This window comes from Macaca nemestrina, chromosome 14 (assembly GCF_043159975.1).
Source record: "Macaca nemestrina isolate mMacNem1 chromosome 14, mMacNem.hap1, whole genome shotgun sequence".
Lineage (NCBI taxonomy): Eukaryota > Metazoa > Chordata > Mammalia > Primates > Cercopithecidae > Macaca > Macaca nemestrina.
The window spans coordinates 36,148,436-36,175,833 of record NC_092138.1 but is presented as its reverse complement, the minus strand read 5'-3'; the positions used below and the strand labels follow the sequence as shown (position 1 = coordinate 36,175,833).

At 41.0% G+C, this 27,398-nt stretch overlaps 1 protein-coding gene across 1 annotated transcript in view; it reads left to right on the top strand.

Moving 5' to 3' along the window:
• The window catches only part of LOC105489143 (glycine decarboxylase), a 116,340-nt gene extending 106,715 nt beyond the window's left edge, over window positions 1-9,625 (top strand). The window contains exons 22-25 of the mRNA XM_011753833.2: window positions 1,875-1,970; window positions 5,836-6,008; window positions 7,286-7,366; window positions 8,944-9,625. Coding sequence (XP_011752135.2) covers window positions 1,875-1,970; window positions 5,836-6,008; window positions 7,286-7,366; window positions 8,944-9,087 — 494 coding nt within the window. The 3' untranslated portion in view covers window positions 9,088-9,625. The remainder of the gene's footprint in view (window positions 1-1,874; window positions 1,971-5,835; window positions 6,009-7,285; window positions 7,367-8,943) is intronic.
• The last annotated feature ends 17,773 nt before the right edge of the window (window positions 9,626-27,398 follow it).

Genomic DNA, 27,398 nt, shown 5'->3' with positions numbered 1-27,398 from the left:
GCTGGAACTACAGGCACCTGCCCCTACACCTGGCTAATTTTTGTAATTTTTTTTTTTCCCCCCCGTAGAGACAGGGTTTCACCATATTGGCCAGGCTGGTTTCTAACTCCTGACCTCAAGTGATCTGCCTGCCTCAGCCTCCCAAAGTGCTGGGATTATAGGTGTGACTTCTTTCATATTTATTCATTCTATGAGAAGCATAGCAGTTCGTAGACCGTTTTCAGGGGCTATTAATTACTGGATCTATTCTTCACAGGCTTGAGAAGTTATGCTTGCTCTGAGTCTCTGTAAGTGGATTCATTTTTGCTGAGAGTGAGGAAAGTGGGTTAAGAAGAAGGAGTACATCATTATCTCATGAGTAGATACTTTCCTGGAAGGAAATTCATGAGTTGATGGACCGTGGAATTTGGGAGGCCCCGGAGGAATATTGGTCTATTTATTAAAACGCTGACTTAATGGTTTATTCCTGATGATGGTTGTGTGGTCAGTAGCTCATTCTGGGGAGCTACTGGCGGCCTGGACCTAGAGAAGAAGTCTGTTTATGAACTATAGGTTGCATATCCCTAATCTGGAAATCTAAAAGTTTTTCTAAAACTTTGTATTTATTTTTTTGAGACAGGGTCTCGCTCCTATTGCCCAGGCTGGAGTGCAGTCGTGTGATCATGGCTCACGGCAGCCTCGACTTCCTAGGCTCAGGTGATTCTATTTTTAGTAGGGATAGGGTTTTGCCATGTTGCCCTGGCTGGTCTGGAACTTCTGATCTAAAATGATCTGCCCACCTCAGCCTCCCAAAGTGCCGGGATTACCGGCATGAGTCACTGTGCCTGGCCTGAAAATCCAAAACTTTTGGGTGCCAACATGAGACTCAAATAAAGATCTACAATTTCAAATAAGGGATATGTCATTGGTAGAACAAAGTGAACTGGGTTGCACAGACTTTGGCCTCATTAACTCCTTGTTACTTACAGTATATTGTTAGACATCACATATTCCTAATTCTTTGTTTGCAGCCTGAAACCAAAACATCAAAAGGTCCTTCAAAGAAACATAAAATTCTGGCCGGGCGCGGTGGCTCAAGCCTGTAATCCCAGCACTTTGGGAGGCCGAGACGGGCGGATCACAAGGTCAGGAGATCGAGACCATCCTGGATAACATGGTGAAACCCCGTCTCTACTAAAAATACAAAAAACTAGCCGGGCGAGGTGGCGGGCGCCTGTAGTCCCAGCTACTTGGGAGGCTGAGGCAAGAGAATGGCGTAAACCCGGGAGGCGGAGCTTGCAGTGAGCTGAGATCTGGCCACTGCACTCCAGCCTGGGTGACAGAGCAAGACTCCGTCTCAAAAAAAAAAAAAAAAAAAAAAAAAACATAAAATTCTGTATGTGTCTTATGGATATTATCTTTGATATATCCATATCTATATACACGCAAAAGTAATTATTTGATATTGAGGGTAAAGTTGCTGAAAAGTGTTAATGGCTCTAGAAATATTTTGTATAAAAGGATCAGGACTATGTGACGCATTTAACTGTTGCCAGTAGATTTTACGTCCTCAGAATAGAAATAATCTCATCCCCAGACACCTCCAGTCAAATGTTCCAGTAATGCCTCCCACCTGCCATTAGCCATAATCAGGTTCACAGGTATGTAGTAAGCTGAAGATCAGACACATCGGCCCAATGTGCTAAACATTTTTATTTGTAATAAGACTTAAATCGTTATTGCCAACAATAAACTTACCCAGTGCCCATGGCTTCTTGGTCCTCACTGATACACGTAAAAAGCCGACACACTTATTCATTAAATTACTTATTCATTTGTTTGGGTAAAACAATAAGCTGATGCTAATCTTGGGCTGAAACAACTTTCCTGAACAGGTTATGTGGGTCATGAATTTATTTTGGACACGAGACCCTTCAAAAAGTCTGCAAATATTGAGGCTGTGGATGTGGCCAAGAGACTCCAGGATTATGGTAAGTGGCTTTTGACATTCATGCCGCCGCCCATGCTGGCTGTGGACAACTTCCTAATGCACAAATGGAAAGTGCAGGCACCACAGTAAACTGATCTGGGGGATAAATGGGGAGCTCAGGATTCTTGGCAACCTCCAAAATAATAGAGAAAAAAGTTTCCTTATGACTGCATTGGTCCTGCCCTTCAGAAGATATTAAAATATGCATCTTGAATCCATTAACAGCCAAGAAAAGAAGTGTTTATGATTAAAATTGAAACCCCAGTGAGTTGTAGTGAGTGTAGTGGTGAAGGAAGCAGAGCAAGTAACCCATCGAAGTGGTAGAGACAAATGGCATTGGAGTTTTATAGCCACCTCCGTCATGGCGTAGCTGTTTCAGCTGCTTCTGGAGATGAAGAAATAAGTGTAGCAGTTTTCACAAAGAAAATGCCACTTTCTTTGAAGCATTTTGAAAGACATGGATCCTTCACCTGTGCATTAGTGGGTGTTCATTCAACTCAGCTCACTACATTTTCCTAGTGAACAATGTTATTAATATTATAATATTAAGATCGTATTGCTTTTTAGGGGGTTGGGAAGACAGAGTCTCACTCTGTTGCCCAGGTTGGAGTGCAGTGGTGCGATCTCAGCTCACTGCAACCTCCACCTCCCAGGTTCAAGTGATTCTCGTGCCTCAGCCTCCCAAGTAGCTGAACTACAGGTGCCCACCACCATACCCAGCTTTTTTTTTTGTATTTTTAGTAGAGACGGGGTTTCACCATGTTGGCCAGGCTGGTCTCGGACTCCTGAGCTCAGACAGTCCACCTGCCTCAGTCTCCAAAAGTGCTGGGATTACAGTGTGAGCCAGCACGCCCAGCCAATATTACTATTATAATAATATGAAAATGATATTAATGGTATCAAGGATCTTTCAATTCTCAGAAAGGCTAAGTTGGGGAGAACTTTGCCATTCGATGGATATGGAGTCCTATCTGAGTTTTAATGACTTGTTTTGGGAAGAAAAGAGAAAAATCTTTTAAATTTAATAGTTTCACTAATGCATCGTAATGGGAATCCCACGTGTGTGACTCACTCTCAAATGAATGATCTTATTATGCAGTTACACTGATAATAGATGGGAAAGCCAGAGAAAGGCTTCATTAATGAAATTACCAATCCCATCCTCAAGATCTCCGCTTGACACCTCTTGTAACCTGACAGTAGAACTCCTTTCTCCTGACAGCCTCCCGGCTAGTGATTGGGTAATGGCCGATTCAGGATAAGACACTCACTTTGTGGATGCCTTGCCTACTTCACACATATAACTGCAACAGCATTTGCAAGGAGAGGAGGGGCTCACAGGGAAATGGTAACTGAAGTTACCACCCAGTGTTTCCAAATCATGTTGTCTCCCGACCTCAGTGTTATTTTGATGATTGATAGAACCGTTTCCACACTTGTCCAAAAGCCCAGAATTGTCCAGGTGCCTGGCATACAGTAGGCACTCAACACCTAGCGTTAATAAATGGGAGAGCAAATGAATAGCTAAGTCAAAAAGCAAGGAACATGACAACACAGTTTCCAGGTCTTAAGCATAACTGCTGAATGTGAATTTTTAAGGAAGAGAGCTAATAATCTGTATATTTAACACACAGCTCCTGTATGAGTCTTTCAGGCAAGTTGGAGGCATTACTGCCTTAGACAGCAGTTCCAGGCTAATTATCAGACCTATTATCAGAATCACCTGGCATGTTTTATGACTCATAGATTTTTGGGCCCTACCTTGGACTTCCTGAATCAGGGTCCAGATGCAGGAATTTTTTTTGCAAGAACTCAGGTGGTTCAAAATATGGGAACCACTACAGCAGAATATGTTGGACTAAATTTGCTCACACAGGGAATTAAGGGCAGACATGATAGGTAATCAGCTTGTTCTCTTAAAAAAAATCCCAGTCTGGTTTGAGTGACAAAGGTATATGTATTTACCAAAACTCATTAAGTGGTACAGTTAGGATTTGTGCATTTCACTGTAAGTTTTATCACAAAAATATGTGAACAGATATTGAATTCTAGTCATGATATGTATGCTGAAGGGTTTAAGAGTGAAGTGTACTAATGACTGCAGTGTACTTTGAAATGCATCAGAAAGTAAGGCAGATAGCTGGATGAGTAGATATGTGATAAAGCAAACAACGGCATTGTAGAATCTAGGTGGCGGGTATATGGGTGCTCACCTACAGTCCTTTCAACTCATCTGAATGTTAGTGGGGTTTTTTTTGTTTTTTGTTTTGTTTTGTTTTTAAATAGAGACAGGGTCTCACTCTGTCACCCAGGCTGGAGTGCAGTGTTGTGATCTTGACTCACTGCAGGCTCAACTCCTGGGTTCAAGTGATCCTCCCAACTCAGCTTTCTAAGTAGCTGGGACTACAGGCACATACCACTACACCTGGCTAATTTTTGTATTTTTTGTAGAGACGGGGTTTTGCCATATTGCCCAGGCAAGTCTCAAACTGCTGGGCTTAAGCAATCCGCTGGCTTTGGCCTCCCAAAGTGCTGGGATTATAGGTGTGTGAGCCACAGCGCCTGGCCTGAACATTTTTAAATAAAATGTTGGTAGAGAATTTTTTAAATCATGCAGATGTGACTCGAAAGTACCCCATGTAATTATGATGCTCACCAGAATTTGAGAACCACTGCACATTGGGGCAAGATTAGTTCAGAGGTGTCTCAACTTGGGAGTTGTTCTTCAGCTTTTAAAAGTTTCATAGGGCCGGTGCGGTGGCTCATGCCTGTTATCCCTGCATGTTGGGAGGCAGAGACAGGCAGATCAGTTGACCTCGGTAGCTGGATACCAGCCTGGACAACATGGCAAAACCCTGTCTCTGCAACAACAAAAAAATTAGCCGGCTATGGTGGCGTGCACCTGTAGTCTCAGTTACTTGGAAGGCTTAGGTGGGAGGATCATTTGAGCCCAGAAGGTTGAGGCTGCAGTGAGCCGTGAGTGTGCCAGTGTACTCTAGCCTGAGCAATAGAGCAAGACTCTGTCTCAAAAAACAAAACAAAACAAAACAAAACAAACAAACAAACAAAAACTTCATAGAAAAAATACAAGAAATGGAAAATGTTGTTTTTGATTTTTGTCCTGGAAATCTCTCTCTTGACTATGTGTCTTGTTGCATCACCTTACGTGCAAACCTTTGGAAACAGAAACACACTGAGCCTGTGTTCAATGTAAAGGCAAAGGCTTTCCACATAGTGGCCAAACTTCAGTTTCCTTATCGTACAAAATGGGGACAATAAGATTTGCTCCAGAGTCCTTAGCTCTTGTTATCTCATTATTTAACTTTTGATAAGCTATATTTTTATTTCTCTTAATTACAAGTAATACATGATAATTACTGAAAGATTCTAAAGTATAATCGAAGTGAAATAAAAATCCCAGTCTCATTTTCTGGCCATAGTTACAGTTAACATTTTATATTTTCTTCAAGGCATCTTCCCTCATAAAATGTGCATATATTATATAAGTACTTTGTTCTTTTATTTATATATAGACATGGAATATCATTATGTGGCTTGCTTTTTTTACTTAATATTTTTGAATGTTTAGCCAGTTTAACAAATTGACATACTTTTGAATGGTTGTCTATTTACTGTATGGGCGCTCTGTAAAATTTGCTTATTTGATCCTCTATTGTTGGATATTAGGTTGTTTCCTAAATTTTTCTTCTATAAACAGTGCTGAGATGAATCCCCATATACATACATTTGCAAATGTATCTGATGATTTTCTTAGGATAAAGTATAAAAGGGGATAGGAACTTTTCTTCCAAACTGGGTAGGCCACTAACGTTCAGTGAGGCAATTTCTCCTGTCTCCCTTTGCAGGATTTCACGCCCCTACCATGTCCTGGCCTGTGGCAGGGACCCTCATGGTTGAGCCCACTGAGTCGGAGGACAAGGCAGAGCTGGACAGATTCTGTGATGCCATGATCAGCATTCGGCAGGAAATTGCTGACATTGAGGAGGGCCGCATCGACCCCAGAGTCAATCCGCTGAAGGTGCGTAGGCCCTGGAACTTTGCTTGAAATGTTCCTTAAACTAGAAAATGATGTCTGGACAGTGTACCAGCACCTCCTGAACTCTCAACTGAGGATGATACTCTTCCCTAGAATAAGGTAATTCTTCTGAGAAGACGCAGTTGTTACTCTGAAGTTTGCATCGTCTTGAACAGCATAGCAGTTACTCAAGGATGATGTGGTTGTGGAAACTGTCCACAACTGTCTAGTTGGAGAATTTGTAACATTCTGTGTCTCTGTTTGATGTACTGTAGTGAGATTATGGCATAAATAAAATTTACATATTCACATCACAAACTCTGCACAAGCACACATTCTTATATTAGAGCAGTTATCTCTGAGAAAACTGTATTGGCATTTGGACTGGATGTTACAATGTTTATGCTCCATGTTGGGGAAAAGTTGGTTGGGCATTACTCTACCTCTTCTAAAACATGTTAATTGTATATGTGGTCAGAGTCCTAAGTTTCTTGTTAGTCCAGATATTAAGCTGGAAGATCAGGAATGGAGAATACCATGAAGGCTGTGGTTGTGTCTTCATGGCTATAACCCAGAGAACAAGTCTGATATGCTGCAGCAGCTGGGGCAGGTTCCCAAACTGCCTGCCTGCAGGAGAGGGCAGGGACCAGTGACTTGCAGAAGGCAGGCACCTCTCTAGAGGTGAGTTCACAGAGTCATGGAGGCATACAAGATGATTATGCTTACCACCATTTATTTCTCTTTTCTCTCTGAAGACTCCTGCTTCTTTCAGGATTTAGGCGATTTAGGCTATTCTTTCAATGGCAATAAACATTTCAAAGAGCATAATAGTTATAATACAAGTGGGTAATACTGCTCATAGGATGATATCAGATTTTAAAATGAGCCAAATTATGTTATATGCTGTTTATCAACATATGCAGTAATAGTATAAAAGCATGATGAGAATGGTAAACACCAAATTCAGAAGAGTGGTTAGCACTGGGAAGGGGATATACAGGCAACTCCAAACGTGTAGGTAATTTTTTCTAAAAGGTGAAGCAAATATGACAGAATGTTCATTAGACTCTGCTGGGTGGTAGATGTGATGATTATTACCATAACATTCTGATATTTAAAATATTTCACAATTACAAATCACATTTTACCCCCTAAATTGAAAGAAAACCACAGCTTTCTCTGCCTGGGCTCCTGTCAGAAGCTTGAGGGTTGAGGTGCAGGGTGGGAGGAGAAGAGAGTGTATTGCTCTGACCCCTCCCCTGTCCATATCTCTGTCTCAGATGTCTCCGCACTCCCTGACCTGCGTTACCTCCTCCCACTGGGACCGGCCTTATTCCAGAGAGGTGGCAGCGTTCCCACTCGTAAGTTCTCTGAACCTGAATGTGCCAGCTGGGAAGGCACGGGCCAGCTCCTATCCTGAGGGGTGTACACTCTTAGCCTCCTCATTATAGAAACTGTATGTGGCGCACCTTGTGAAATAAGGGCCTTGACGAGGAACGAGGAGCAAAGAAATTGGCTTTCAGAGGCGAGGTCATACAGTATCAACTACAGGTCTGGGAACTCATAGGGAACACAGTGGGGGAAAACTGAATACCAGTCCTGCCCAGTGGACCGATGTGCTTCCCTCCACCGTGGGACAGGGAGATGGCGCCCAATGCAACCTTCCTTTCCTTTCTGATTCTTAAATGGAGGAGAAGGTTCTGTGTAGTCTGTTTGAGTGAGATAGGGAGAAAGTTCAAAATGTGCCAAATTATGCTATGTGCGGTTTACGGATCTGTGCAGTAATAGTATAAAAACATAATGAGAATGGTAAATCCTGTATTCAGGATAATGGTTGTCATTGGAGAGGAGGGCAAACAAAATGATGCTTTTTTTTTTTTTTTTTTGAGACAGACAGAGTCTTGCTCTGTCACCCAGGCTGGAGTGCAGTGGCCGGATCTCAGCTCACTGCAAGCTGCACCTCCCGGGTTCACGCCATTCTCCTGCCTCAGCCTCCCAAGTAGCTGGGACCACAGGCGCCTGCCACCACACCTACCTAATTTTTTGTATTTCTAGCAGAGACAGGGTTTCACCATGTTAGCCAAGATGGTCTTGATCTCCTGACCTCGTGATCCACCCACCTCGGCCTCCCAAAGTGCTGGGATTGCAGGCGTGAGCCACCGCGCCCAGTTGATGCTTTTTTTTTTTTAATTGTTCAAACTTTTATTTTATGCACAGTATGAGAAATTAACTTCTTTTTTTTTTTGAGACATAGTTTCTCTCTTGTTGCCCAGGCTGGAGTGCAATGGCACAATCTCGGCTCACCGCAACCTCTACCTCCCGGGTTAAAGCAATTCTCCTACCTCAGCCTCCCAAGTAGCTGGAATTACAGGCATGCGCCACCATGCCCAGCTAATTTTGTATTTTTAGTAGAGTTGGGGTTTCTCCATGGTCAGGCTGGTCTCGAACTCCTTGACTTTAGATGATTCGCCCACCTCGGCCTCCCAAAGTGTTGGGATTAAAGGCGTGAGCCACCGTGCCTGGCAGAGAAACTAACTTTTAAATAAACTGAATTTATGGAAAATGACATGGCAAATAAATTAGACATATGTTAAAAGAGAAGGTCAGCTAAATATCCAAACTTAAGGATATAATGGGCATAGATAAACGTAGATTCCAAAGTCTTCTTTAAGAGGTTGAAGTCCTTCAAACACAACTTTGCTATAAACGATCCAGAGATCAACAGCACATGGGGATGCTTAGCAGGGGTGGTGATCAGGGATGTTTCCTGGGAGATGCCTCGTTTTTTCACTGGTAATGTAGGGTTGGATTTTAGGTTCTCAGAATATTTGTTGGGCTGATGGTGTCTTAGGCTGTGGGAATAGCATTGCCCACTCCTTTGCCCTAAGAGAAACCTCTCAGAACATCTCACAGCATTTCCATCTTTTGTCCTTTGCAGCCCTTCGTGAAACCAGAGAACAAATTCTGGCCAACAATTGCCCGGATTGATGACATATATGGAGATCAGCACCTGGTTTGTACCTGCCCACCCATGGAAGTTTATGAGTCTCCATTTTCTGAACAAAAGAGGGCCTCTTCTTAGTCCTAAGTTTAAGGGACTGATTTGATGCCTCTCCCCAGATCATTTGATAAGCAAGAAAGATTTCATCTCCCACCCCAGCCTCAAGTAGGAGTTTTATATACTGTGTATATCTCTGTAATCTCTGTCAAGGTAAATGTAAATACAGTAGCTGGAGGGAGTCGAAGCTGCTGGTTGGAAGATGGATTTGCTTTGGTATTCTGCTTCCACATGTGCCAGCTGCCTGGATTGGGAGCCACTTTGTTTTTTGCATAGAAAGTTTTAGGAATTTTAACTTTTAATGTGGCAAGTTTGCAGACATCATAGAGGCTAGCCTGGAGACTTAATAGACATATATTTGTTCCAAAAAAGTCCGCATGGACTGTGCCATCTGTGGGAAATCCCAGGGCAAATGTTTACATTTTGTATACCCTGAAGAACTCTTTTTCTCCTAATATGCCTAATCTGTAATCACATTTCTGAGTGTCTTCCTCTTTTTCTGTGTGTTTTTTTTTTATCTGCATTTATTAGTATTCTAATAAAAGCATTTTGATTGGAAGAATGCCTTTTTCTTGGTCTGCTTTATAGTGTTACCACCATTATACCCTAGGTTCAGTGGGAGCTGAAGGGCAATGAGACCAACCAACCCAATAGCCATTGTTACATCATCAGTTTTGCCTTTGATGGCTGAAGAAACAGTTGTCGTCTTGGTCAACAGTGAAGGCCACTTTGGCCCTTTTTGTTAGAATTGAGTTAGACTGCATGTAACTGTACTCCAGCTATGGAAGTTCAATCAAATAGCAATTTATCTTTTCTCATTTAAGTCCAGAGGTAATAAGCCAAGCACTGGTTCTCCTTCAGTTTTCCTGCTTTGCCTTCCTTTGCATATAGTTTTCATCCGCATGATCTCAAGATGGCTATTGCAGTTTCAGGCATCACATACCCATTCTAGTCAGGATTAAAAGAGAAGAGCAAAGACCATGCGCAATGGCTTACGCCTGTTAATCCCAGCACTTTGGGAGGCTGAGGCGGGAGGATCACCTGAGGTCAGGAGTTAGAGACCAGCCTGGCCAACATAGTGAAACCCCATCTCTACTAAAAATACAAAAAATTAGCTGGGCATGGTGGGGCACACCTGTAGTCCCAGCTATCTGGGAGGCTGAAGTGGGAGAATTTCTTGAACCCAGGAGGCAGAGGTTGCAGTGAGCTGAGATTGCACCACTGCACTCCAGCCTGGGCAACAGAGTGAGATCTTGCCTCAAAAAAAAAAAAAAAAAAAAAAAAAAAGAGCAAAAGGCAGATTCCATCCAAGTCTGCTTCTTTTGAAATGTTTTCCAATAGGTTCCACTCAGTAACTGCTGCAGCTGGCCAAAACCGGTTCAAATCTCACTCCCAGCTACAAAGAAGTGTGGGGAAGTATTTTACCTGGGCATGTTACTGCCCCAAACAAAATCAGGAGTATGTTAATTTTTAAAAAGTGGGGGGAGAATGGGTTTTAGGTCGGCAACTAGCATGCCTGTCACAAATGACTTTCCCCTAGAAGTAGCAAATGCTCTAATCCTGACTACTTGGTTTCTTGCATGGCAGCTTCCTCCAGCATTACTCAGTATCCCTAGGCTTTAATGCTAGTGGTCTGGACATAAGGTCTGGGTGCTCTATTGAATTATCTGCAAGTATTCCACTTATTTTTATATTTAAAAAGTTTATACAACAATTTAGCCTAACAATGCAGTACAAAAGTGATAGGCCTTTTTAACATAATAATTAAATGATATCTATTAAATAGTGCACCTCAGGTATCAGACAATTTTTTTTTTTTTTTTTTTTTTCTCAGACAGAGTTTCACTCTTGTCACCCAGGCTGGAGTGCATTGGTGCAATCTCGGCTCACTGCAACCTCTGCCTCCCAGGTTCAAATGATTCTCCTGCCTCAGTCTCCAAAGTAGCTGGGATTACAGGTGCCCAAAACCACGCCCGGCTAATTTTTGTATTTTTATAGAGTTGGGGTTTTGCCATGTTTGCCAGGCTGGTCTCGAACTCCTGACCTCAGGCCTCCAAATGCTGACCTCAGCCTCTCAAGTGCTGGGATTACAGGCGTGAGTCACTGTGCCCGGCTTGATATTCTTTTAAGTGTTTGAAATGTACTACCTCATTTGACCCTCACAATGTTCCGCTCTTACGCATGTGGGGAAGGGTATGAAGAGATGCCTAAAGTCCCACTACCAGTCAGTAAGAGGGAGGGGCAGAATTTGGACCCAGCCTGACTGCCTCCAGTACCTATCGGCCAAAACAGAATACCCTGCTGCCATGGGAACTGCAGACCTGGGGACTCTACCCTTCCTGAGTTGGAAACCATGCTAGTGCAAGCTAGCCATCAGGGCCTGGAGCGGCACCTTCTTAGGAAGGACAAGTGTATGACAGTAAATAATGGAAGCAAACAGCAATTCTTTTCTACTTACTTTACACAGTGTTTATCGTTGAGTGCCAAGGTTGTTTCCATGGCTATTATCCATTACTTACCCCTAGAACATAGCAGAGCCAAACACAGGCGATTAAGAGTCAAGTGAATCACTTGTTCTTCACTATTAATTGCTCATGTATTACCTAATGCTTGTGCCAGTCTTTCTCTGCCCCGGTTCTCATCCTGAAAGGCACCGCCCCTTGGAACCCTGTCCCCAGCCACCTTGCTTTGCTAGTCGTTCTCTGTATTTCATCCTAGCCATTCTCTGTATTTCATTTCAAAAATGCATTCTTCACATCCCCATGAAATAGGCTTTCTCTGTTATCTTCTATCTTGGCCCTTGGTTTGCTTCCTCCTGTACCCTGGGCACAATCATAATTAATTTTTTAATGTTCACTCAGTTTTTGTCTCTATGTTTTGGTCTCTCTAGCATATCTTACCCATTGTTGGATTCTCAGTGCTGAGCCAGGGCCTTCCAAGTAGTATGTGTTCAACAAATAAAGAGAAATATGGGCCAGTCGTGATGATTCATGCCTGTAATCCAGCACTTTGGGAGGCCAAGGCTGGTAGATTGCCTGAGCTCAGGAGTTCGAGACCAGCCTGGCCAACATGGTGAAACCTCGTCTCTACTAAAAATACAAAAAACTAGCAGGACATGGTGGTCCCAGCTACTCAGGAGGCTGAAGCACAAGAATCGCTTGAACCTGGGAGGCAGAGTTTGCAGTGAGCAGAGATCACTGCAGTCCACCCTGGGTGACAGAGCAAGACTCTGTCTCAAAAAAAAAGGAAAAGAAATATGGTGGGCTGGGCACAGTGGCTCACCCCTATAATCTCAGCGCTTTGACAGGCTGAGGTGGGTGGATCACTTGAGGTCAGGAGTTCAAGACCAGCCTGGCCAACATGGTGAAACCCTGTCTCTACTAAACATATACAAATTAGCTGGGTGTGGCAGCATGTGCCTGTAATCCCAGCTACTAGGGAGGCTGAGGCAGGAGAATCACTCGAACCTGGGAGGCAGAGGTTGCAGTGAGCCAATATCGTACCACTGCACTCCAGCCTGGGCGACAGAGCGAGACTCCGTCTCAAAAAAAAAAAAATTATAAGGTTTTTGCTTTTTTTTTCTTTTAAGCTCATCAGCTATCATTAGTGTATGTTACGTGTGCCCAAGACAATTCTTCCAATGTGGCCCAGTGAAGCCAAAAGATTGGATACTCCTGCATATTATTGTTCCTATGGGAAGTATCCATACAAATTCATACAAACAAATGATTATTTTCAACCTACATCAAGAAAAAGATCATGGCTTTCATTCTTTCACAAATTAACTTCTGGAACAAAGCTAGGGATTGCATGCAATTTCTTCTGAATTCAGCAGAATCTATGGAGGATTGAAAAAAAAACCTACAAATTCCTTTTTGAGTGGAACTGCATGAAAGGAAACAACTCTGGTTGCTGTAAGAGGTCTAGGGTTTTCAGAACTGACCCAAGTGAAATTTTAGTGTGCTTTTCATTTGTTTGTTGCATTGTTGCATTTAGTTTAACCTCACTAGTAAAGTATTTGTACAGTTCTGGGTGTAACATTTTAAATTTCCTACAAAAGAGTTGTGAAGAAAATTTGAAAAATCAAAACAAAATACTCAGTGAGACTCAGAAGATTTAAGTGCATTAAATAACAACCAAAGTCATAAACTCCCAAAAAGCAGGGTGGAATCCAACAGCTCCAGGAGTGAGGTCAGTCATCCTAAAAAAATGCAGACTTCCCCCACCGGTGTTGTCACTGGGAACTTGATCTAAAACTGCTAGTCGCAGCAGAAGCAGCAAGCAGCCAAAGTTGAACTAGATGCAGATTCTTTCTTGAAAAGTCTGGTATAAAGAATGGGGAAGAAAAAAAGACAACTTGCTTGTGTTCAAGACATTTCATCCAATATGAACTAAAAAGGAATATCAATGTTATGCAAAATACAAACTCTAGATGTTTTTATTGGTTAAAAGAAGCTTACTGGTTATATGCATTCCAAAATACAGGGAAGAAAATTCTATACACGGACAAGGCAGTTGGGGTAGGCTATTAAATAAACTTGCAAATAGCAAAAGAGTGAGTATAGTCTCTGGCATCAGACATGTTGGAGGGTAGGAATGGAGGGTTAGCTAGCAACATTTTTTTTTTTTTAAAGACTGCCACCCAGGTTGGAGTACAGTGGCACAATAAGGGCTAACTGCAGCCTTGACCTTCCTGGCTCAAGAGATCCTTCTTCCTCACCCTCACAAGTAGCTGAGACTACAGGTGCATGCCACCATGCCCAGCTAATTTTTTTTGAATTTTAGAAGAGATGAGGTCTTACTATGTTGCCCAGGCTGGTCTCAAACTCCTGAGCTTAAGCAATCCTCCCGCCTTGGCCTCCCAAAGTGCTGGGATTACAAGTGTAAGCTACTGCATTGGTCCAGCATCACTATTTCTGTATTTTGTCACAAAGACAGCTGTTAGTCTGGGACAGTGTCTGCCATTCATAGAAGTGCTGTCAATCTGAAGCCTAATGCAACTAAGCATGAGGCTATTTTGGGAGAAGAGGCTGAACGAAGGTGCTATAGTTTCACAGGCTCAATATAGTCCTTAAGGAATTATTTCCCAGAAGTAAGTTGCATTTAAGAATGAAGCTTGGCCAGGTGTGGTGGCTCATGCCTGTAATCCCAGCACTTTGCAAGGCCGAGGTGGGTGGATCAGTTGAGGTCAGGAGTTCAAGACCAGCCTGGCCAACATGTTGAAACTCCATCTCTGCCAAAAATACCACACACACAAAAAGTAGCTGGTCATGGTGGTGCACACCTATAGTCCCAGCTACTCAGGAGGCTAAGGCAGGAGACTCGTTTGAATCTGGAAGGTGGAGATTGCAGTGAGCCAAGATCGCACTACTGCACTCCAGCCTGGGCGACAAGAGCAAGACTCGGTGCCCCACAAAAAAAAAAAAAAAAAAAAAAAAAAAAGGAAATAAAGAAAAATAAAAAAGATCATGGTAATTATAGTATGAAAATAAGGGGAGTCTTTAAAAGAAATATGCATCACACAACAATCATTGTCAGGTATTTTCAGATGAAATTTAGTCAGGTTGCATATCAGTTCTTTGTTTCTTTTGTAGCAAGGAGGTCTCCCTATGTTGCCTAGGCCGGTCTCAACTCCTGGTCTCAGCAGATTTTCCCATCTCGGCCTCCCAAAGTGCTGGGATTATAGGCATGAGCCACCATACCTGGCCAGGTCTCTTTGGAATACTGTCCAAACCTGATGTCAAGGGCAAAAGGACATAAGATAAATTAAAAGTAAATTCTTGAGTAAATAATTGAACAACAGTGAGGCAGAAAAAATAGTGAAAACTAACCTATAGATTTGAATTTAAATTCTAGCCCCACTAATGACTAACTGTGACTTAGGGAAAGTAACTAACTCTCTGAAACTGCTTCCTTGTCTGTAAAATGGTGATAACTACATTTACCTGAGTGCTGTTGGTATTGTTCAGACATTATTTCAGTTACAGAGGTGAATAATACCAAAAGCACTCACTTCTCTTTTTAGATACAGACTGAATATGTATGGGAAATATTCCCATCCCTACTTCAAAGACATGTACATGCTGGTGAAATATTCCTGTTTTCCTCACTTAAATTTCCTCAGGAAATATTCCTCTTTACCTATTTTCCATAGAAAAAATAGGTTCTAAAGGAAGAAAAGGAAGTCTGCAGGTGGTAGAAATAAAGAGAGAACACACAGAACTTGAAACCACATGGCCCATAGAGGTCCCTAGACTGGATACGTTGTGCCTTAGGAATTAGGGGGTTTCGATAACGCTGGGGAAGGCCAGGCATGATGGCTCACGCCTGTAATCCCAGCACTTTGGGAGGATGAGGCGGGAGGATCGTGAGGTCAGGAGTTTGAGACCAGCCTGGCCAATACGGTGAAACCCCATCTCTACTAAAAATACAAAAATTAGCCAGGTGTGGTGGCGCATGCCTGTAGTCCCAGCTACTCAGGAGGCTGAGGCAGAAGAATTGCTTGACCTGGGAGGCAGAGGTTGCAGTGAGCCAAGATTGCACCTCTGAACTCCAGCCTGGGCGACAGAGCGAGACTCCATCTCAAAAAAAAAAAAAAAAGAGTGGGAAATGAATATTAGAAATTGAGGCTGCAGTCACATTGGATATTAAGGAGCAGAAATGGGCACATTCAGAATTGGGAAAGCCCTGTTCCAATATGAGGACTGAAAAATAAGTGTCTCCATCTCAGGTCACGGGTTGAAACAAAGTCATCTAACAAGAGGCTTGGCTGCATGTGAATACAGAAGCCAATTCATACAATCTGCATGGTGAAGGAGCCCCATTTAACAAAACATAACATTTGGTTCAGGTTCAGAAAACCATATAAGGCCCCAGCAGAAATAATCTAAAAATTTCTCCAAAGGAAGCAGTTGCATCCATAACCAAGCCATGAACAAAACCCTCTCAGAAGAAAAGTCCTGTAGAAGACAAGCTTGCAGATACAAATTTATTTATTTTTAAATGAAATTCAATGTTATGGACCAACAAATGGCAAAATTCTTACTTAAAGAATCAGAAATGAAAGATTAAAAGAACTCTGAAAGAAGTATGTTTTTAAAAATGCTCAAAGAGATCATGAACTAAAATCCATACATAAGAGCAGGAGTTTATGAAACAAGAACAGATAAACTTGAAAACAAGCTTAAAATATTTCTCGAAAAAAAATTATTTAGATCTTATTTAGACACGTTAAACTGTGGTCTAGACACAATTAATGAGAAAATATAAGGAATTGGAAGAAAGAAAACTAATGAAGTGGGGAAATCACCTAGAACACAGCACAGAAAGAGGATTTAATAGGATTTAATAGATGTTAAGTTGTGTAGCATAGAAGAAAAACTTATAAGACATAGAGAAGGAGATAGAATGGGAAAGGAGAAATATATTTAAAAGGTAACAAAAAATGTCCAGAACTAAATATAAGCACTCTCAACTTAAAGGGGCACAATGACCAAACAGAACAAATAGATATTAATACACATCTAGATACCTTTTAGTGAAACTCAGAAGTTACTAGAAAACACATAGCCTTCAAAGAAAAGACAGTCAAACTGACATTCAACTTTTTCAGCAACAATAGATGCCAAAACAGTGGTATATCTACAAGATGCTGAAGAAAGATAACTAGCAACCTAGAATTCTAAACCCAGCCAATTTAACTTTCTAAAACTAGTGTAAAAAATGAAAACATTTTCAGACCTGATAAGATTGAGAATATTTACTGTTCAAAGACTGTCACTGAGAGGCCGGGCATGGAGGCTCACTCCTGTAATCCCAGCATTTTGGGAGGCTGAGGCGGACGGATCACGAGGTCAGGAGATTGAGACCATCCTGGCTAACACGGTGAAACCCATCTCCACTAAAAATACAAAAAAATTAGCTGGGCGTGGTGGCGGGCGCCTGTGGTCCCAGCTACTCGGGAGGCTGAGGCAGGAGAATGGTGTGAGCCTGGGAGGCGGAGCATGCAGTGAGCCGAGATCACGCCACTGCATTCCAGCCTGGGTGACAGAGCGAGACTCCGTCTCAAAAAAACAAAAAAAACAAAAAAAAACCCCAAACAAACAACAAAAAAAATTAGCCAAGCATGGTGGCACACGCCTGTAATCCCAGTTGCTTGGGAGGTTGAGGCATGAGAATTGCTTGAATCTAGGAGGTGGAGGGTGCAGTGAGCTATCATGCCACATTGCACTCCAGCCTGGGCAACAGAGCAAGACTCTGTCTCAAAAAAAAAAAAAAAAAAAAAAAAAGACTGTCACTGAAAGGTCTAATGGTACAAAAACATCTTGAAGTATTCAACAAGCAATAGTGAGCAAAGAAACAGATAAAATGTGTCAGTAAATCAGTAAGTCATATATTTAAAAAATAACTTGGGATTTTAAAAATAAGCTATAACTAAAATTCTAAACACTAACATGGCAAATAGATCAGAAAAGATAATTTGGAGGGAAGTAAAACTAGTGTGAGCTACTTGTCTTAAAGGTAAAGAGACTTCTTACCTATTAAAAAAGAAGACTATCCTAAAGGATAAAGTGAATGAAAAAAGCTTAGAATACATGCAATATATCATTTGTATATGTTTTCATTGTAACACTTGAAATACCTACATTTTGTTTATTGTGACCTATACGTAGGTGCATTAAGTACAAAAAAATAGACTGAAAAGGTATCAAGATTTTTGCAGTAATTTCTTGGGTACGCAGGGGAATGGGAAGTGTGACTGTATGCCAGCTTCATTTGTATTATTTTATTCTTTTTTTTTTTTTTTTTGAGATGGAGTTTCGCTCTTGTAGCCCATGCTGGAGTGCAGTGACACGATCTCGGCTCACTGCAACCTCTGCCTCCAGAGTTCAAGTGATTCTCTTGCCTTGGCCTCTTGGGTGCCCACCACCATGCCCGGCTAATTTTTGTATTTTTAGTAGAGACAGGGTTTCACCATATTGGTCAGGCTGGTCTCGAACTCCTGACCTAGGTGATCCACCCACTTCGGCCTCCCAAAGTGCTGGGATTACAGGCGTGAGCCACCACGCCTGGCCTTATTCTTTTATTTAAGAAACAAATATGTAACAAAGACCAATACTGAATAGTCTGCATGCTACAGTATTTGTCGTTTCCATATTTTAAAAACAAAAACCTCAATAAGCATAGAGCATAGCATAGATGTTCCTTTCCTTCTGCTGACTTTGTTTAGCTATAACAAAAAAAGAAATAGCTTCTTTGTTGGGAAGTTTGTCAAATACTATAGACACATAGGTGTTTAATAAATATTATTTTTCTTAGGCCAGGTGCAGTGGCTCACACCTGTAATCCCAGCACTTTGGGAGGCCAAGGCGGGTGGATCATGAGGTCAGAAGATCAAGACCATTCTGGCTAACACGGTGAAACCCCATCTGTACTAAAAATACAAAAAATTAGTCGGGCATGGTGGTGTGCACCTGTAATCCCAGCTACTTGGGAGACTGAGGCAGGAGAATCACTTGAACCCGGGAGGTGGAGGTTGCAGTGAGCCAAGATCGCACCACTGCACTCCAGCTTCGGCAACAGAGTGAGACTCAGTTTCAAATATAAATAAATACACAAATAAAATGAAATATTAGTTTTCTCTGAAATGAGTTCATTTGTGGTAAAGTGTTATGGTTTCTTAGATTAAAAATCTGTCTTTGAAAGGCTACTTTGGGCACTTCAAATTCCACCCAAGATGGAGCCAAGTATATTCCACCCTATTCCTCTTGCTAATTATAAATAAAATCTAGGATATGTGAAATATCCTGGGAGTAAGCTTCCTGGGGTCTTTCCTATACTTACTTTTTGCTTTCTTTTGCTTTCTTTTGGCTTGGGTGCCATGGTCTACAATTAGAAAACATCAATGGATACAGACAAAGAAAATAAGTCAAATGAATTGGAAAAGGGGTAACTGTGCAGGAAAAAAAAAAAAAAAAAAACCATGCCTACTCCACCTGAACACCATGGGAGAAAACCACACCCATTCTTCCTGGTCACTCGGTCTGGCCAAGACTGTGGAGTGGACCCTTGTAGACTATGCCTGCCCTGCACTGACTGACCGGCTGCGAAAAGGCAGCACTCCAACCACCCCAAGTAGAGATTGAGGTGGGATTGAAGAGAAAAGGGAGTCAGAGAAATGAATTATTTAAATCCTTGCAGAAACTCCTGGGCAGACCCTCAAGTAGACCATGCATCACACCAACCATAATTCAACACAGCAAAATGAACTATGAGTGGCTAAAGTTCAGGTTTCAGATTAGCTTCTAGGTAGCACCCAAGCGAGGCTGACTAGAAAAGCACTGCAAAGGCTTTGAAAACTAAATTTACATTGAAACACAGTCTATAAAAGTGGTCCAGAACATGCACTCTGAGCCTAAACTGCTTGATTTCCTTATAAAATAGAAGATTTAAATAGAAATTAGAGTCTCATAGTACTCAAAATGTCCAGTACACAATGCAAAATTACTGATCCTATCAAGAAACAGGACAGTCTCAACTTGAAAGAACATTACAAAGACCCAAATGGAAATTTCAGAATGGAAAAATATGTCATCCCAAATAAAACACTTACTGGATGGGCTCAATAGAAGAATGTAGATGATAGATAAAAGAATCAGTGAACTCAATCACTAGAAATTACCCGATCTGAACAACAGAATATAAACCAAATAAAAATGAACAGAATCTCAGAGGCTTTTGGGACAGTAATGAAATATTTAATATTCATGTCATTGGAGTTCCAGCAGAAGAGGAGAAGGAGTAGAGGGTTGAAACCATATTTAAAGAAGTAATGGCTAGAAACTTCCCAAATTTGACAGAAGATAAACATCTAGATTTAAGAAGCTGCTTGAACTTAAAACAGGATAAACCTGAAGAAACCCATTCTCAAACACATCATAATCAAATTTCTGAAAACTAAAGACAAAAAATCTTGAAAGAAGCCAGAGAAGAGCAATGTATTATCCACAGGGGAAAAACAATATGAGTAACAGCAGATTTCTTATCAGAAATCATGGAAGCCAGAAAGAAATGGCAAGATATTTTCAAGTGCTAAACAAAATGCCAACCCAGGAAAGTGAAAATATCCCTTAGGAATGAAGGTGAAATGACGACATTCTTGTATGAAGGAAAACTAAGACAAGTTGTCACTAGCAGACCTGATCTAAAAGAATGACTAGAGTAAGTTCTTCAGGCAGAAAGGAAATAATAGAAAAAAACCTAGAAAATTAAGTTTGGAAAGAGCAATGGCAAGGAGAACTATCTGGGTATTAAACTATTCTTCTCCTTCACAGTTTAAAAAATTATGTTTGGGCCAGGCACAGTGGCTCACGCCTATAATCCCAGCGCTTTGGGAGGCCAAGGTGGGTGGATCACCTGAGGTCTGAAGTTCAAGACCAGCCTGGCCAACATGGTAAAACCCTGTCTCTACTAAAAATACAAAAAAAAACTTAGCTGGGCGTGGTGGTGGGCACCTGTAATCCCAGCTACTTGGGAGGTTGAGGCAGGAGAATCGCTTGAACCTGGGAGGCAGAGTTTGTGGTGAGCCGAGATTGCGCCATTGCACTCCAGCCTGGGCAACAAGAGGGAAACTCAGTCCCAAAAAATAAAATAAATTATGTTTGGCACCAAAAGCATGATGCATAAAATAAGAAACTGATGAATCAGACTTCATCAAAATTAACAACTTTTTCTCTGAAACACCCTACTAAGAGGATGAAAATGCAACTAACATAACAACAACAAAAAATGCAACCAACAGACTAGAAACAATATCTACAAATCAAATATCTAACAAAAATATATGCTGGGAAAAAGACAGTCTCTTCAATAAATGGTCCTGGGAAAACTAGATACCCATATGCAGAAGAATGAAACTAGACACCTATCTCTCACCATATACAAAAATAAAATCAAAATGGATTAAAGACCTAAATCTAAGACCTCAAACCATAAAACTACTATAAGGAAACATTGGGGAAACTCTCTAGGACATTGATCTGGGCAAAAATTTCTTGAGCAATACTCCACACAAGCACAAACAACCAAAGCAAAAATGGACAGATGGGATCACATCAAGTTAAAAAGCTTCTGCACAGCAAAGGAAATAATCAACAAAGTGAAGAGAAAACCCACAGAATGGGAGAAAATATTTGCAAACTACCCATCTGACAAGGGATTAATTATCACAATATATAAGGAGCTCAAACAACTTTATAGAAGAAAATATAATAATCCGATTAAAAATGGGTAAAAAATTTGAATAGACATTTCTTAAAAGAAGACATACAAATGGCAAATAGGTTTATGAAAAGGTGCTCAACATCACTGATCATCAGAGAAATGCAAATCAAAACTACTATGAGATATTATCTTACCCTGGTTAAAATGACTTTTATCCAAAAGGCAGGCAATACAAACGCTGGTGAGGATGTGGAGGAAAAAGAACCCTTGTATACTGTTGGTGGGAATGTAAACTAGTACAAACATTATGGAGAACAGTTTTGAGGTCCCTCAAAAAACTAAAAACAGAACTACCATATGATCCAGCCATCCCACTACTGGGCATATACCTGAAAGAAAATCAGCATATCAGAGATATCTGCACTTCTATGTTTGTTGCAGCACTGTTTATAATAGCTAAGATTTGGAATCAACCTAACTGTCCACCAACAAATGAATAGATAAGAAAATGTGGTACACATACACAATGGAGTACTATTCTGCCATAAAAAAGAATGATATCCAATCATTTGAAACAACACAGATGAAACTGGAGATCATTATGTTAAATGAAATAAACCAGGCACAGAAAGACAAACATCGCATGTTGTCACCTATTTGTGGGATCTAAAAATCAAAATAATTGAACCCATGGACATAGAGAGTACAAGTATGATTACCAGAGGCTGGGAAGTGTAGTGGGGTCCAGTAGCTGGGAGGTGGAGATAGTTAATGGGTACAAAAAATTAGCTAGAAAGAATAAGGCCTTCTATTTGATAGCACAACATGGCAACTATAGTCAATAATAATTGTATATTTTAAAATAACTTAAATAGTACAATTGGATTGTTTATAAGTTGAAGAATAAACGTCAGAACATATAAGAAATTTTAAACCCAACAGTAAAAATCAGTCCAATAAAACCCGGGCAAAAGGATTGAAGAGACACTTCATGGATATGTAGGATGGCAACTAAACACATGAAGAGATGACTAAGTCATCAGCCATCAGGAGAATACAAAATCAAACCATGATGAGATACTACTACACATCTATTACAATGGCTAAAATAAAAATACTGACCATACTTAGTGTGAGCAAAAATGCAGGGCACTGGAACTCACACATTACTGATGGGAACGTAAAATGGTACAGCCACTCTGGGAAATGGTTTATTATAAAGCTAATAATATACTTATCATACCACCTAGAATTATGTCACTGAGAAATGTAAACTTATGTCCACACAAAAGTCTGCACAGCAACATTTATCATCTTTATTTATAACAGACAAAAACTAGAAACATCCCCAAAATCCTCCAAGACATGAACAGATTAATAAACTGGAATACTACTCAACAATAAGAATGAAACTATTTGATATATGCAATAACTTAGATGGATGTCAAGGTTATCATGCTGTGGGGAAAAAATCCAGTCTGAAAAAGTTACACACTATGCGATTCCACTTATATTTCATTCTTGAGATGACAAAATTATAGTGATGGTGAACAGAACAATGGTTGTCATGAGTTAGGGTTGGGGACGGTTGTGACTCTAAAGGGTAGCAGGAGAGAATTAATTTTTTGATGATGAAACAGTCCATCTTCTATTATGGTGGTGGTTTATACCACTACCATCCTATGCATATATGTATAAAATGAATGTATATATATGGTAAAATTCTATAAAACTATACGTACATACACCCAAAAATGAGTTCATATAAAAACTGGTGAAATTCAAGTAAGCTCTTAATATTATTATACCAGTGTCAATTTCCTGGTCTGGACAACCTACTGATAATATAAGATGCCATCCCTGGGGGTAACTGGGTGAAAAATACATAGAAATTCTCTGTCCTATTTTTGCAGCTTCTTGTGAGTCTATATTACTTCAAAATTTAAAAAGAAAGGCCGGGTACAGTGGCTCATGACTGTAATCCCAGCACTTTGGGAGGCCAAGGCAGGTGGATCACCTGAGGTCAGGAGTTCGAGACGAGTCTGGCCAACATGGTGAAACCGTCTCTACTAAAAATATAAAACATTAGCTCGGTGTGGTGCCACATGCCTGTAATCCCAGCTACTCAGGAGGCTGAGGCAGGAGAATCGCTTGAACCCGAGAGGTGGAGGTTGCAGTGAGCTGAGATCGTGCCATTGCACTCCAGCCTGGGCAACAAGAGTGATACTCTGTCTCAAATAAATAAATAAATAGAGTTTGTAACATGAACTGGGGGGATTGTTCTTTATAGAAATGGAGTATTTTATAATAACTTGCGCATTTGGTAAGATCACATTTGTGACACTTTGTTAAGTATCTGTGACCCAGATAAAAACAGTTTATGTTGGGGGTTGGGGGTCACTTAGTAGTGAGTGGATATAAGCCCAAAAGCTCATCTAAGATTTACTATGATTTCTTAAGTATGTATCAACTAGGTAAATTCCACCGATAAAGTATTTGAACAATCTAGTTCACAATCTTCCACACAAATAAAGGATAAATGTATGTCGGAAGTGTGGGGCACCTCAAAAATTTCTCTTGGCATCTAGAAACTGGCAAAAATTTAGAAGCTTCTTAGAGTCAAAGAATTTCCAGGCAAAATGCTCATGGGATTACTGTACTTTCTACAGTTATCATTTTTATCTATTAACTAGAGACTTCACTAGAGACTTACTTTAAATGCCTATATTTTCTCCTAAAGAAAATCAATGAGTTAAAAAATTATTGGCTATGGTAAGGAAACACTACTTCAAAAATAAAAGTGAATTCACGGTTATGTCATAAAAGATCTCAGTTGAATAAATTAGGTGATGTTATCCAATCTGGGGCACTTTAAGGAGGAAAAGCAAATTTTGGAGCAACAAGTGCAAACTGAGTCTTTCCTGGGCAAACTGGCACTCAGGGTCACCCTATCTGTATTAGCAATCTTTTGCTGCATAATTACCCCAGGGCCTAATGGATTAAAACATCAACATTCATCATCTTTCTATGTGTCAGGAATCCAGGAATGACTTAGTTGGGTACCTGTGGCTGAGCATCTCTCACAGGGTTGCAATAAAGAGCTGAAGTCATCTCAAGGACTGCCTGGAGGCGAATCCACTTCCAAACTCACTTCTGTGGTTTTTGGTAGGCTTCAGGACCTTGCTGGCTGTTGGCTGGAGACCTCTGTTCTTTGCCACATGTGCCTTCCCATTTGGCAGCTCACTGCGTGGCAGCTGGCTTCACCCAGATTAAAAGAGAGAGGGTAGTCCAAGTAGGAAGTCACAGTATTTTTGTGGACCTAACCTCGGAAGTTAGGTCTGATCATTTCTGTTGTATTTTGTTGTTTACAATAGAATTTAAGTCCAGCCCACACTCAAGGGGAGGAGATTATACCAAGGCATGAAGAGCAGAAGGTAGGAATCACTGGGGTCCATCTTCGAGGGTGCCTACTATATTACCAACCAATTTATAAATAGCTTAGTCAATTGAGTTGGATATTAAAGAATTAGCTCTAAAATACTGAAAACTTTAGACTCAATATTAAAAGGCCAATTAAATTCAATTCCAGGCCAGGCATGGTAGCTCATGGCTGTAATCCTAGCATTTCCAGAGGCTGAGACAGGTGGATTGACTGAGCTCAGGAGTTTGAGACAAGCCTGAGCAACATGGTGAAACCTCATCTCTATAAAAAGTACAAAAATTAGCCAGGCATGGTTTCGCATGCCTGTAGTCCCAGCTACTTGGGAGGCTGAGGCAGGAGGATAGCTTGAGCCCAGTAGGAAGAGGCTGCAGAAAGCCATGATCACGCCACTATGACAGAGAGGCCATCTCAAGAAAAAATATAGAACAAATTCAATTCCATATCTGCTGTTAGGCTGAGGAAGTTAGGAATGTTTCTATCAATCAGGATAGGCTAGGTCATGCTCTGCTAACAACTCGAAAACCTTAGGGGTAAATGCAAGCATTTACTTCTCTCTCATGTTGCATGCCCACCACAGGTTAGCTGGGTTTTTTTCCTGTCATTCTTATTCTGAGATCTAAGCTGACAGAAAAGTCCCATCTGGGGTGTTACTAGTCTCCATGGAAGAAGAAAGAAAACTGAAGGGCAAGGAAACGCCCTGCCTAGAAGTGGTATACAGCGTATCTGCTCACAACTAACTGGCCAGCTCATCACATGGCCCTATCCAAACACAAGGAAGCTTGGAAGAACAATCCCAGCAAGTGCACTTCTGAGTCAAAGATACCTGGCGAACAGTACAAACGGCTACCACAATCCACTCTCCTGTCACCAAGTATGCAACCCATTCTTGTCTCTCACAGGAGTTACACACCCTCAAGAGTGGTTTATAATTTTAAAAAAAATGACAAAACCAAATATTAAGAGAGGATGTGGGGCAACCATAAATCTCACACACTGCTGGCAGGAATGTAAAATTGTATAAACCACTTTGAACATGTCATTTTTCTTAACAATTAGCGACACTGATGGGTTGTATGGTAAGTACATAATTTTTTAAGAGTTTTCCAAAGACTGACAATGGCTCACAGCAGCTTTGTGATAGCAAAACCCTGGAAACAATCCAAATATCCATCAGATGAATAAACCGTGGCATATCCATACATATTACTCAGCAATGCATTCAAATTTTGGCAGTATCCAATTGTTTCATCTGTTGCATCGTCTTCACAATCATGTTTACTTCCTAGAATTTTAATCTCAAATTACTCTTCACATGGCAGCCTGTTTTATTGTCAATGCAATGCAGTTTCATACTTGCAAATCTAGTCATTAAACAGTAAGAAAGATCATCTTCTTTTATCTTTTGTTTTTTTGAGACAGAGTTTTGCTCTTGTAACCCAGGCTGGAGTCCAATGGCGCAATCTTGGCTCACCACAACCTCCGCCTCCTGGTTTCAAGCGATTCTCCCACCTCAGCCTCCCAAGTAGCTGGATATACAGGCATGCGCTTTATAGATATAAAAATCCTCACCAACATGGAGATGGGGTTTCTCCATGTTGGTGAGGCTGGTCTCGAATTCCCAACCTCGGGTGATCCGCCCGCCTTGGCCTTGCAAAGTGCTGGGATTACAGGTGTGAGACACTGCACCTGGCCTTCTTTTATCTTTTTCAATAGCAGTCACTTGGTCTGCCCGCATGGTCCCTCTAAGCAGCTTTCGATTTTCTTATATACAGCGAAGGTATTTAATCTTTTTTCTGTGTAGGATTAGATTAAGCCAGGTTACTAAATATCACTTCCTTCAGGAATTGTGACAGTCTACTTGTAGGGACCAGACAGAGTGGGCAAGAAAGGATAACTCTTTCCAAGGTAAGCTCATGGTGCCCATCAAGCTCATTCTTGCAATCAGGGTTGTCCTGAAGAATGGGGAAAGGTTTGGTTCTTAATAGGCAAATAGCAGATATTGGGCATCAGAGCAGATCTCTACTCGGCTCTTCCAAGCAGGACTGATACTAAAATCCAAAGCTTTCAGTATATAGGTAGGGCCCATTTCTGTTAGCTAAATGTTATAACAGGGTTGAGAGGGATGTTTAGATTGCCAGTTTCTGAAAGTTTGCCGGCTTCCAAAAGTTTACCAATATACTCAAACATTAGCATGCACATATTTATTGAGTGAACCGTATTACTTAGAAGCGAGTAAAACTAGAGGCCCTATCTAATCAGAAAAAAACGTTTAAATCCTATCCAAATTAAAGTGACTGATTACTTCATAGTAATCACTGTAACCTACCAAATGTAACAAATTCCAGTGAAAAAAGCTTATCTTTCAAACTTAGGACTAAGAGACAACCAGGTGTTATGCACTTCCTGAAGGATAACCACATCACCTATAAAAAAAGTCTTACCCATCCCCCACTCCCAAAAGTCATGTCTGAATCTGGTCATGCTTTAATTCTAAACTACCAATTAACAGAAAATAGAGAGAAACATGTTAAACTACACCACAGGGTTCCATTATCTATGTTCTGTCAGAAATGCTTCAGCACAAACTCAATTTCAACACACTAATTGCAAAGGGGAAGAGGGGGAAGAAAGATTGAGGGGATGTATACAGATTACAATATTCTTAAGAGAC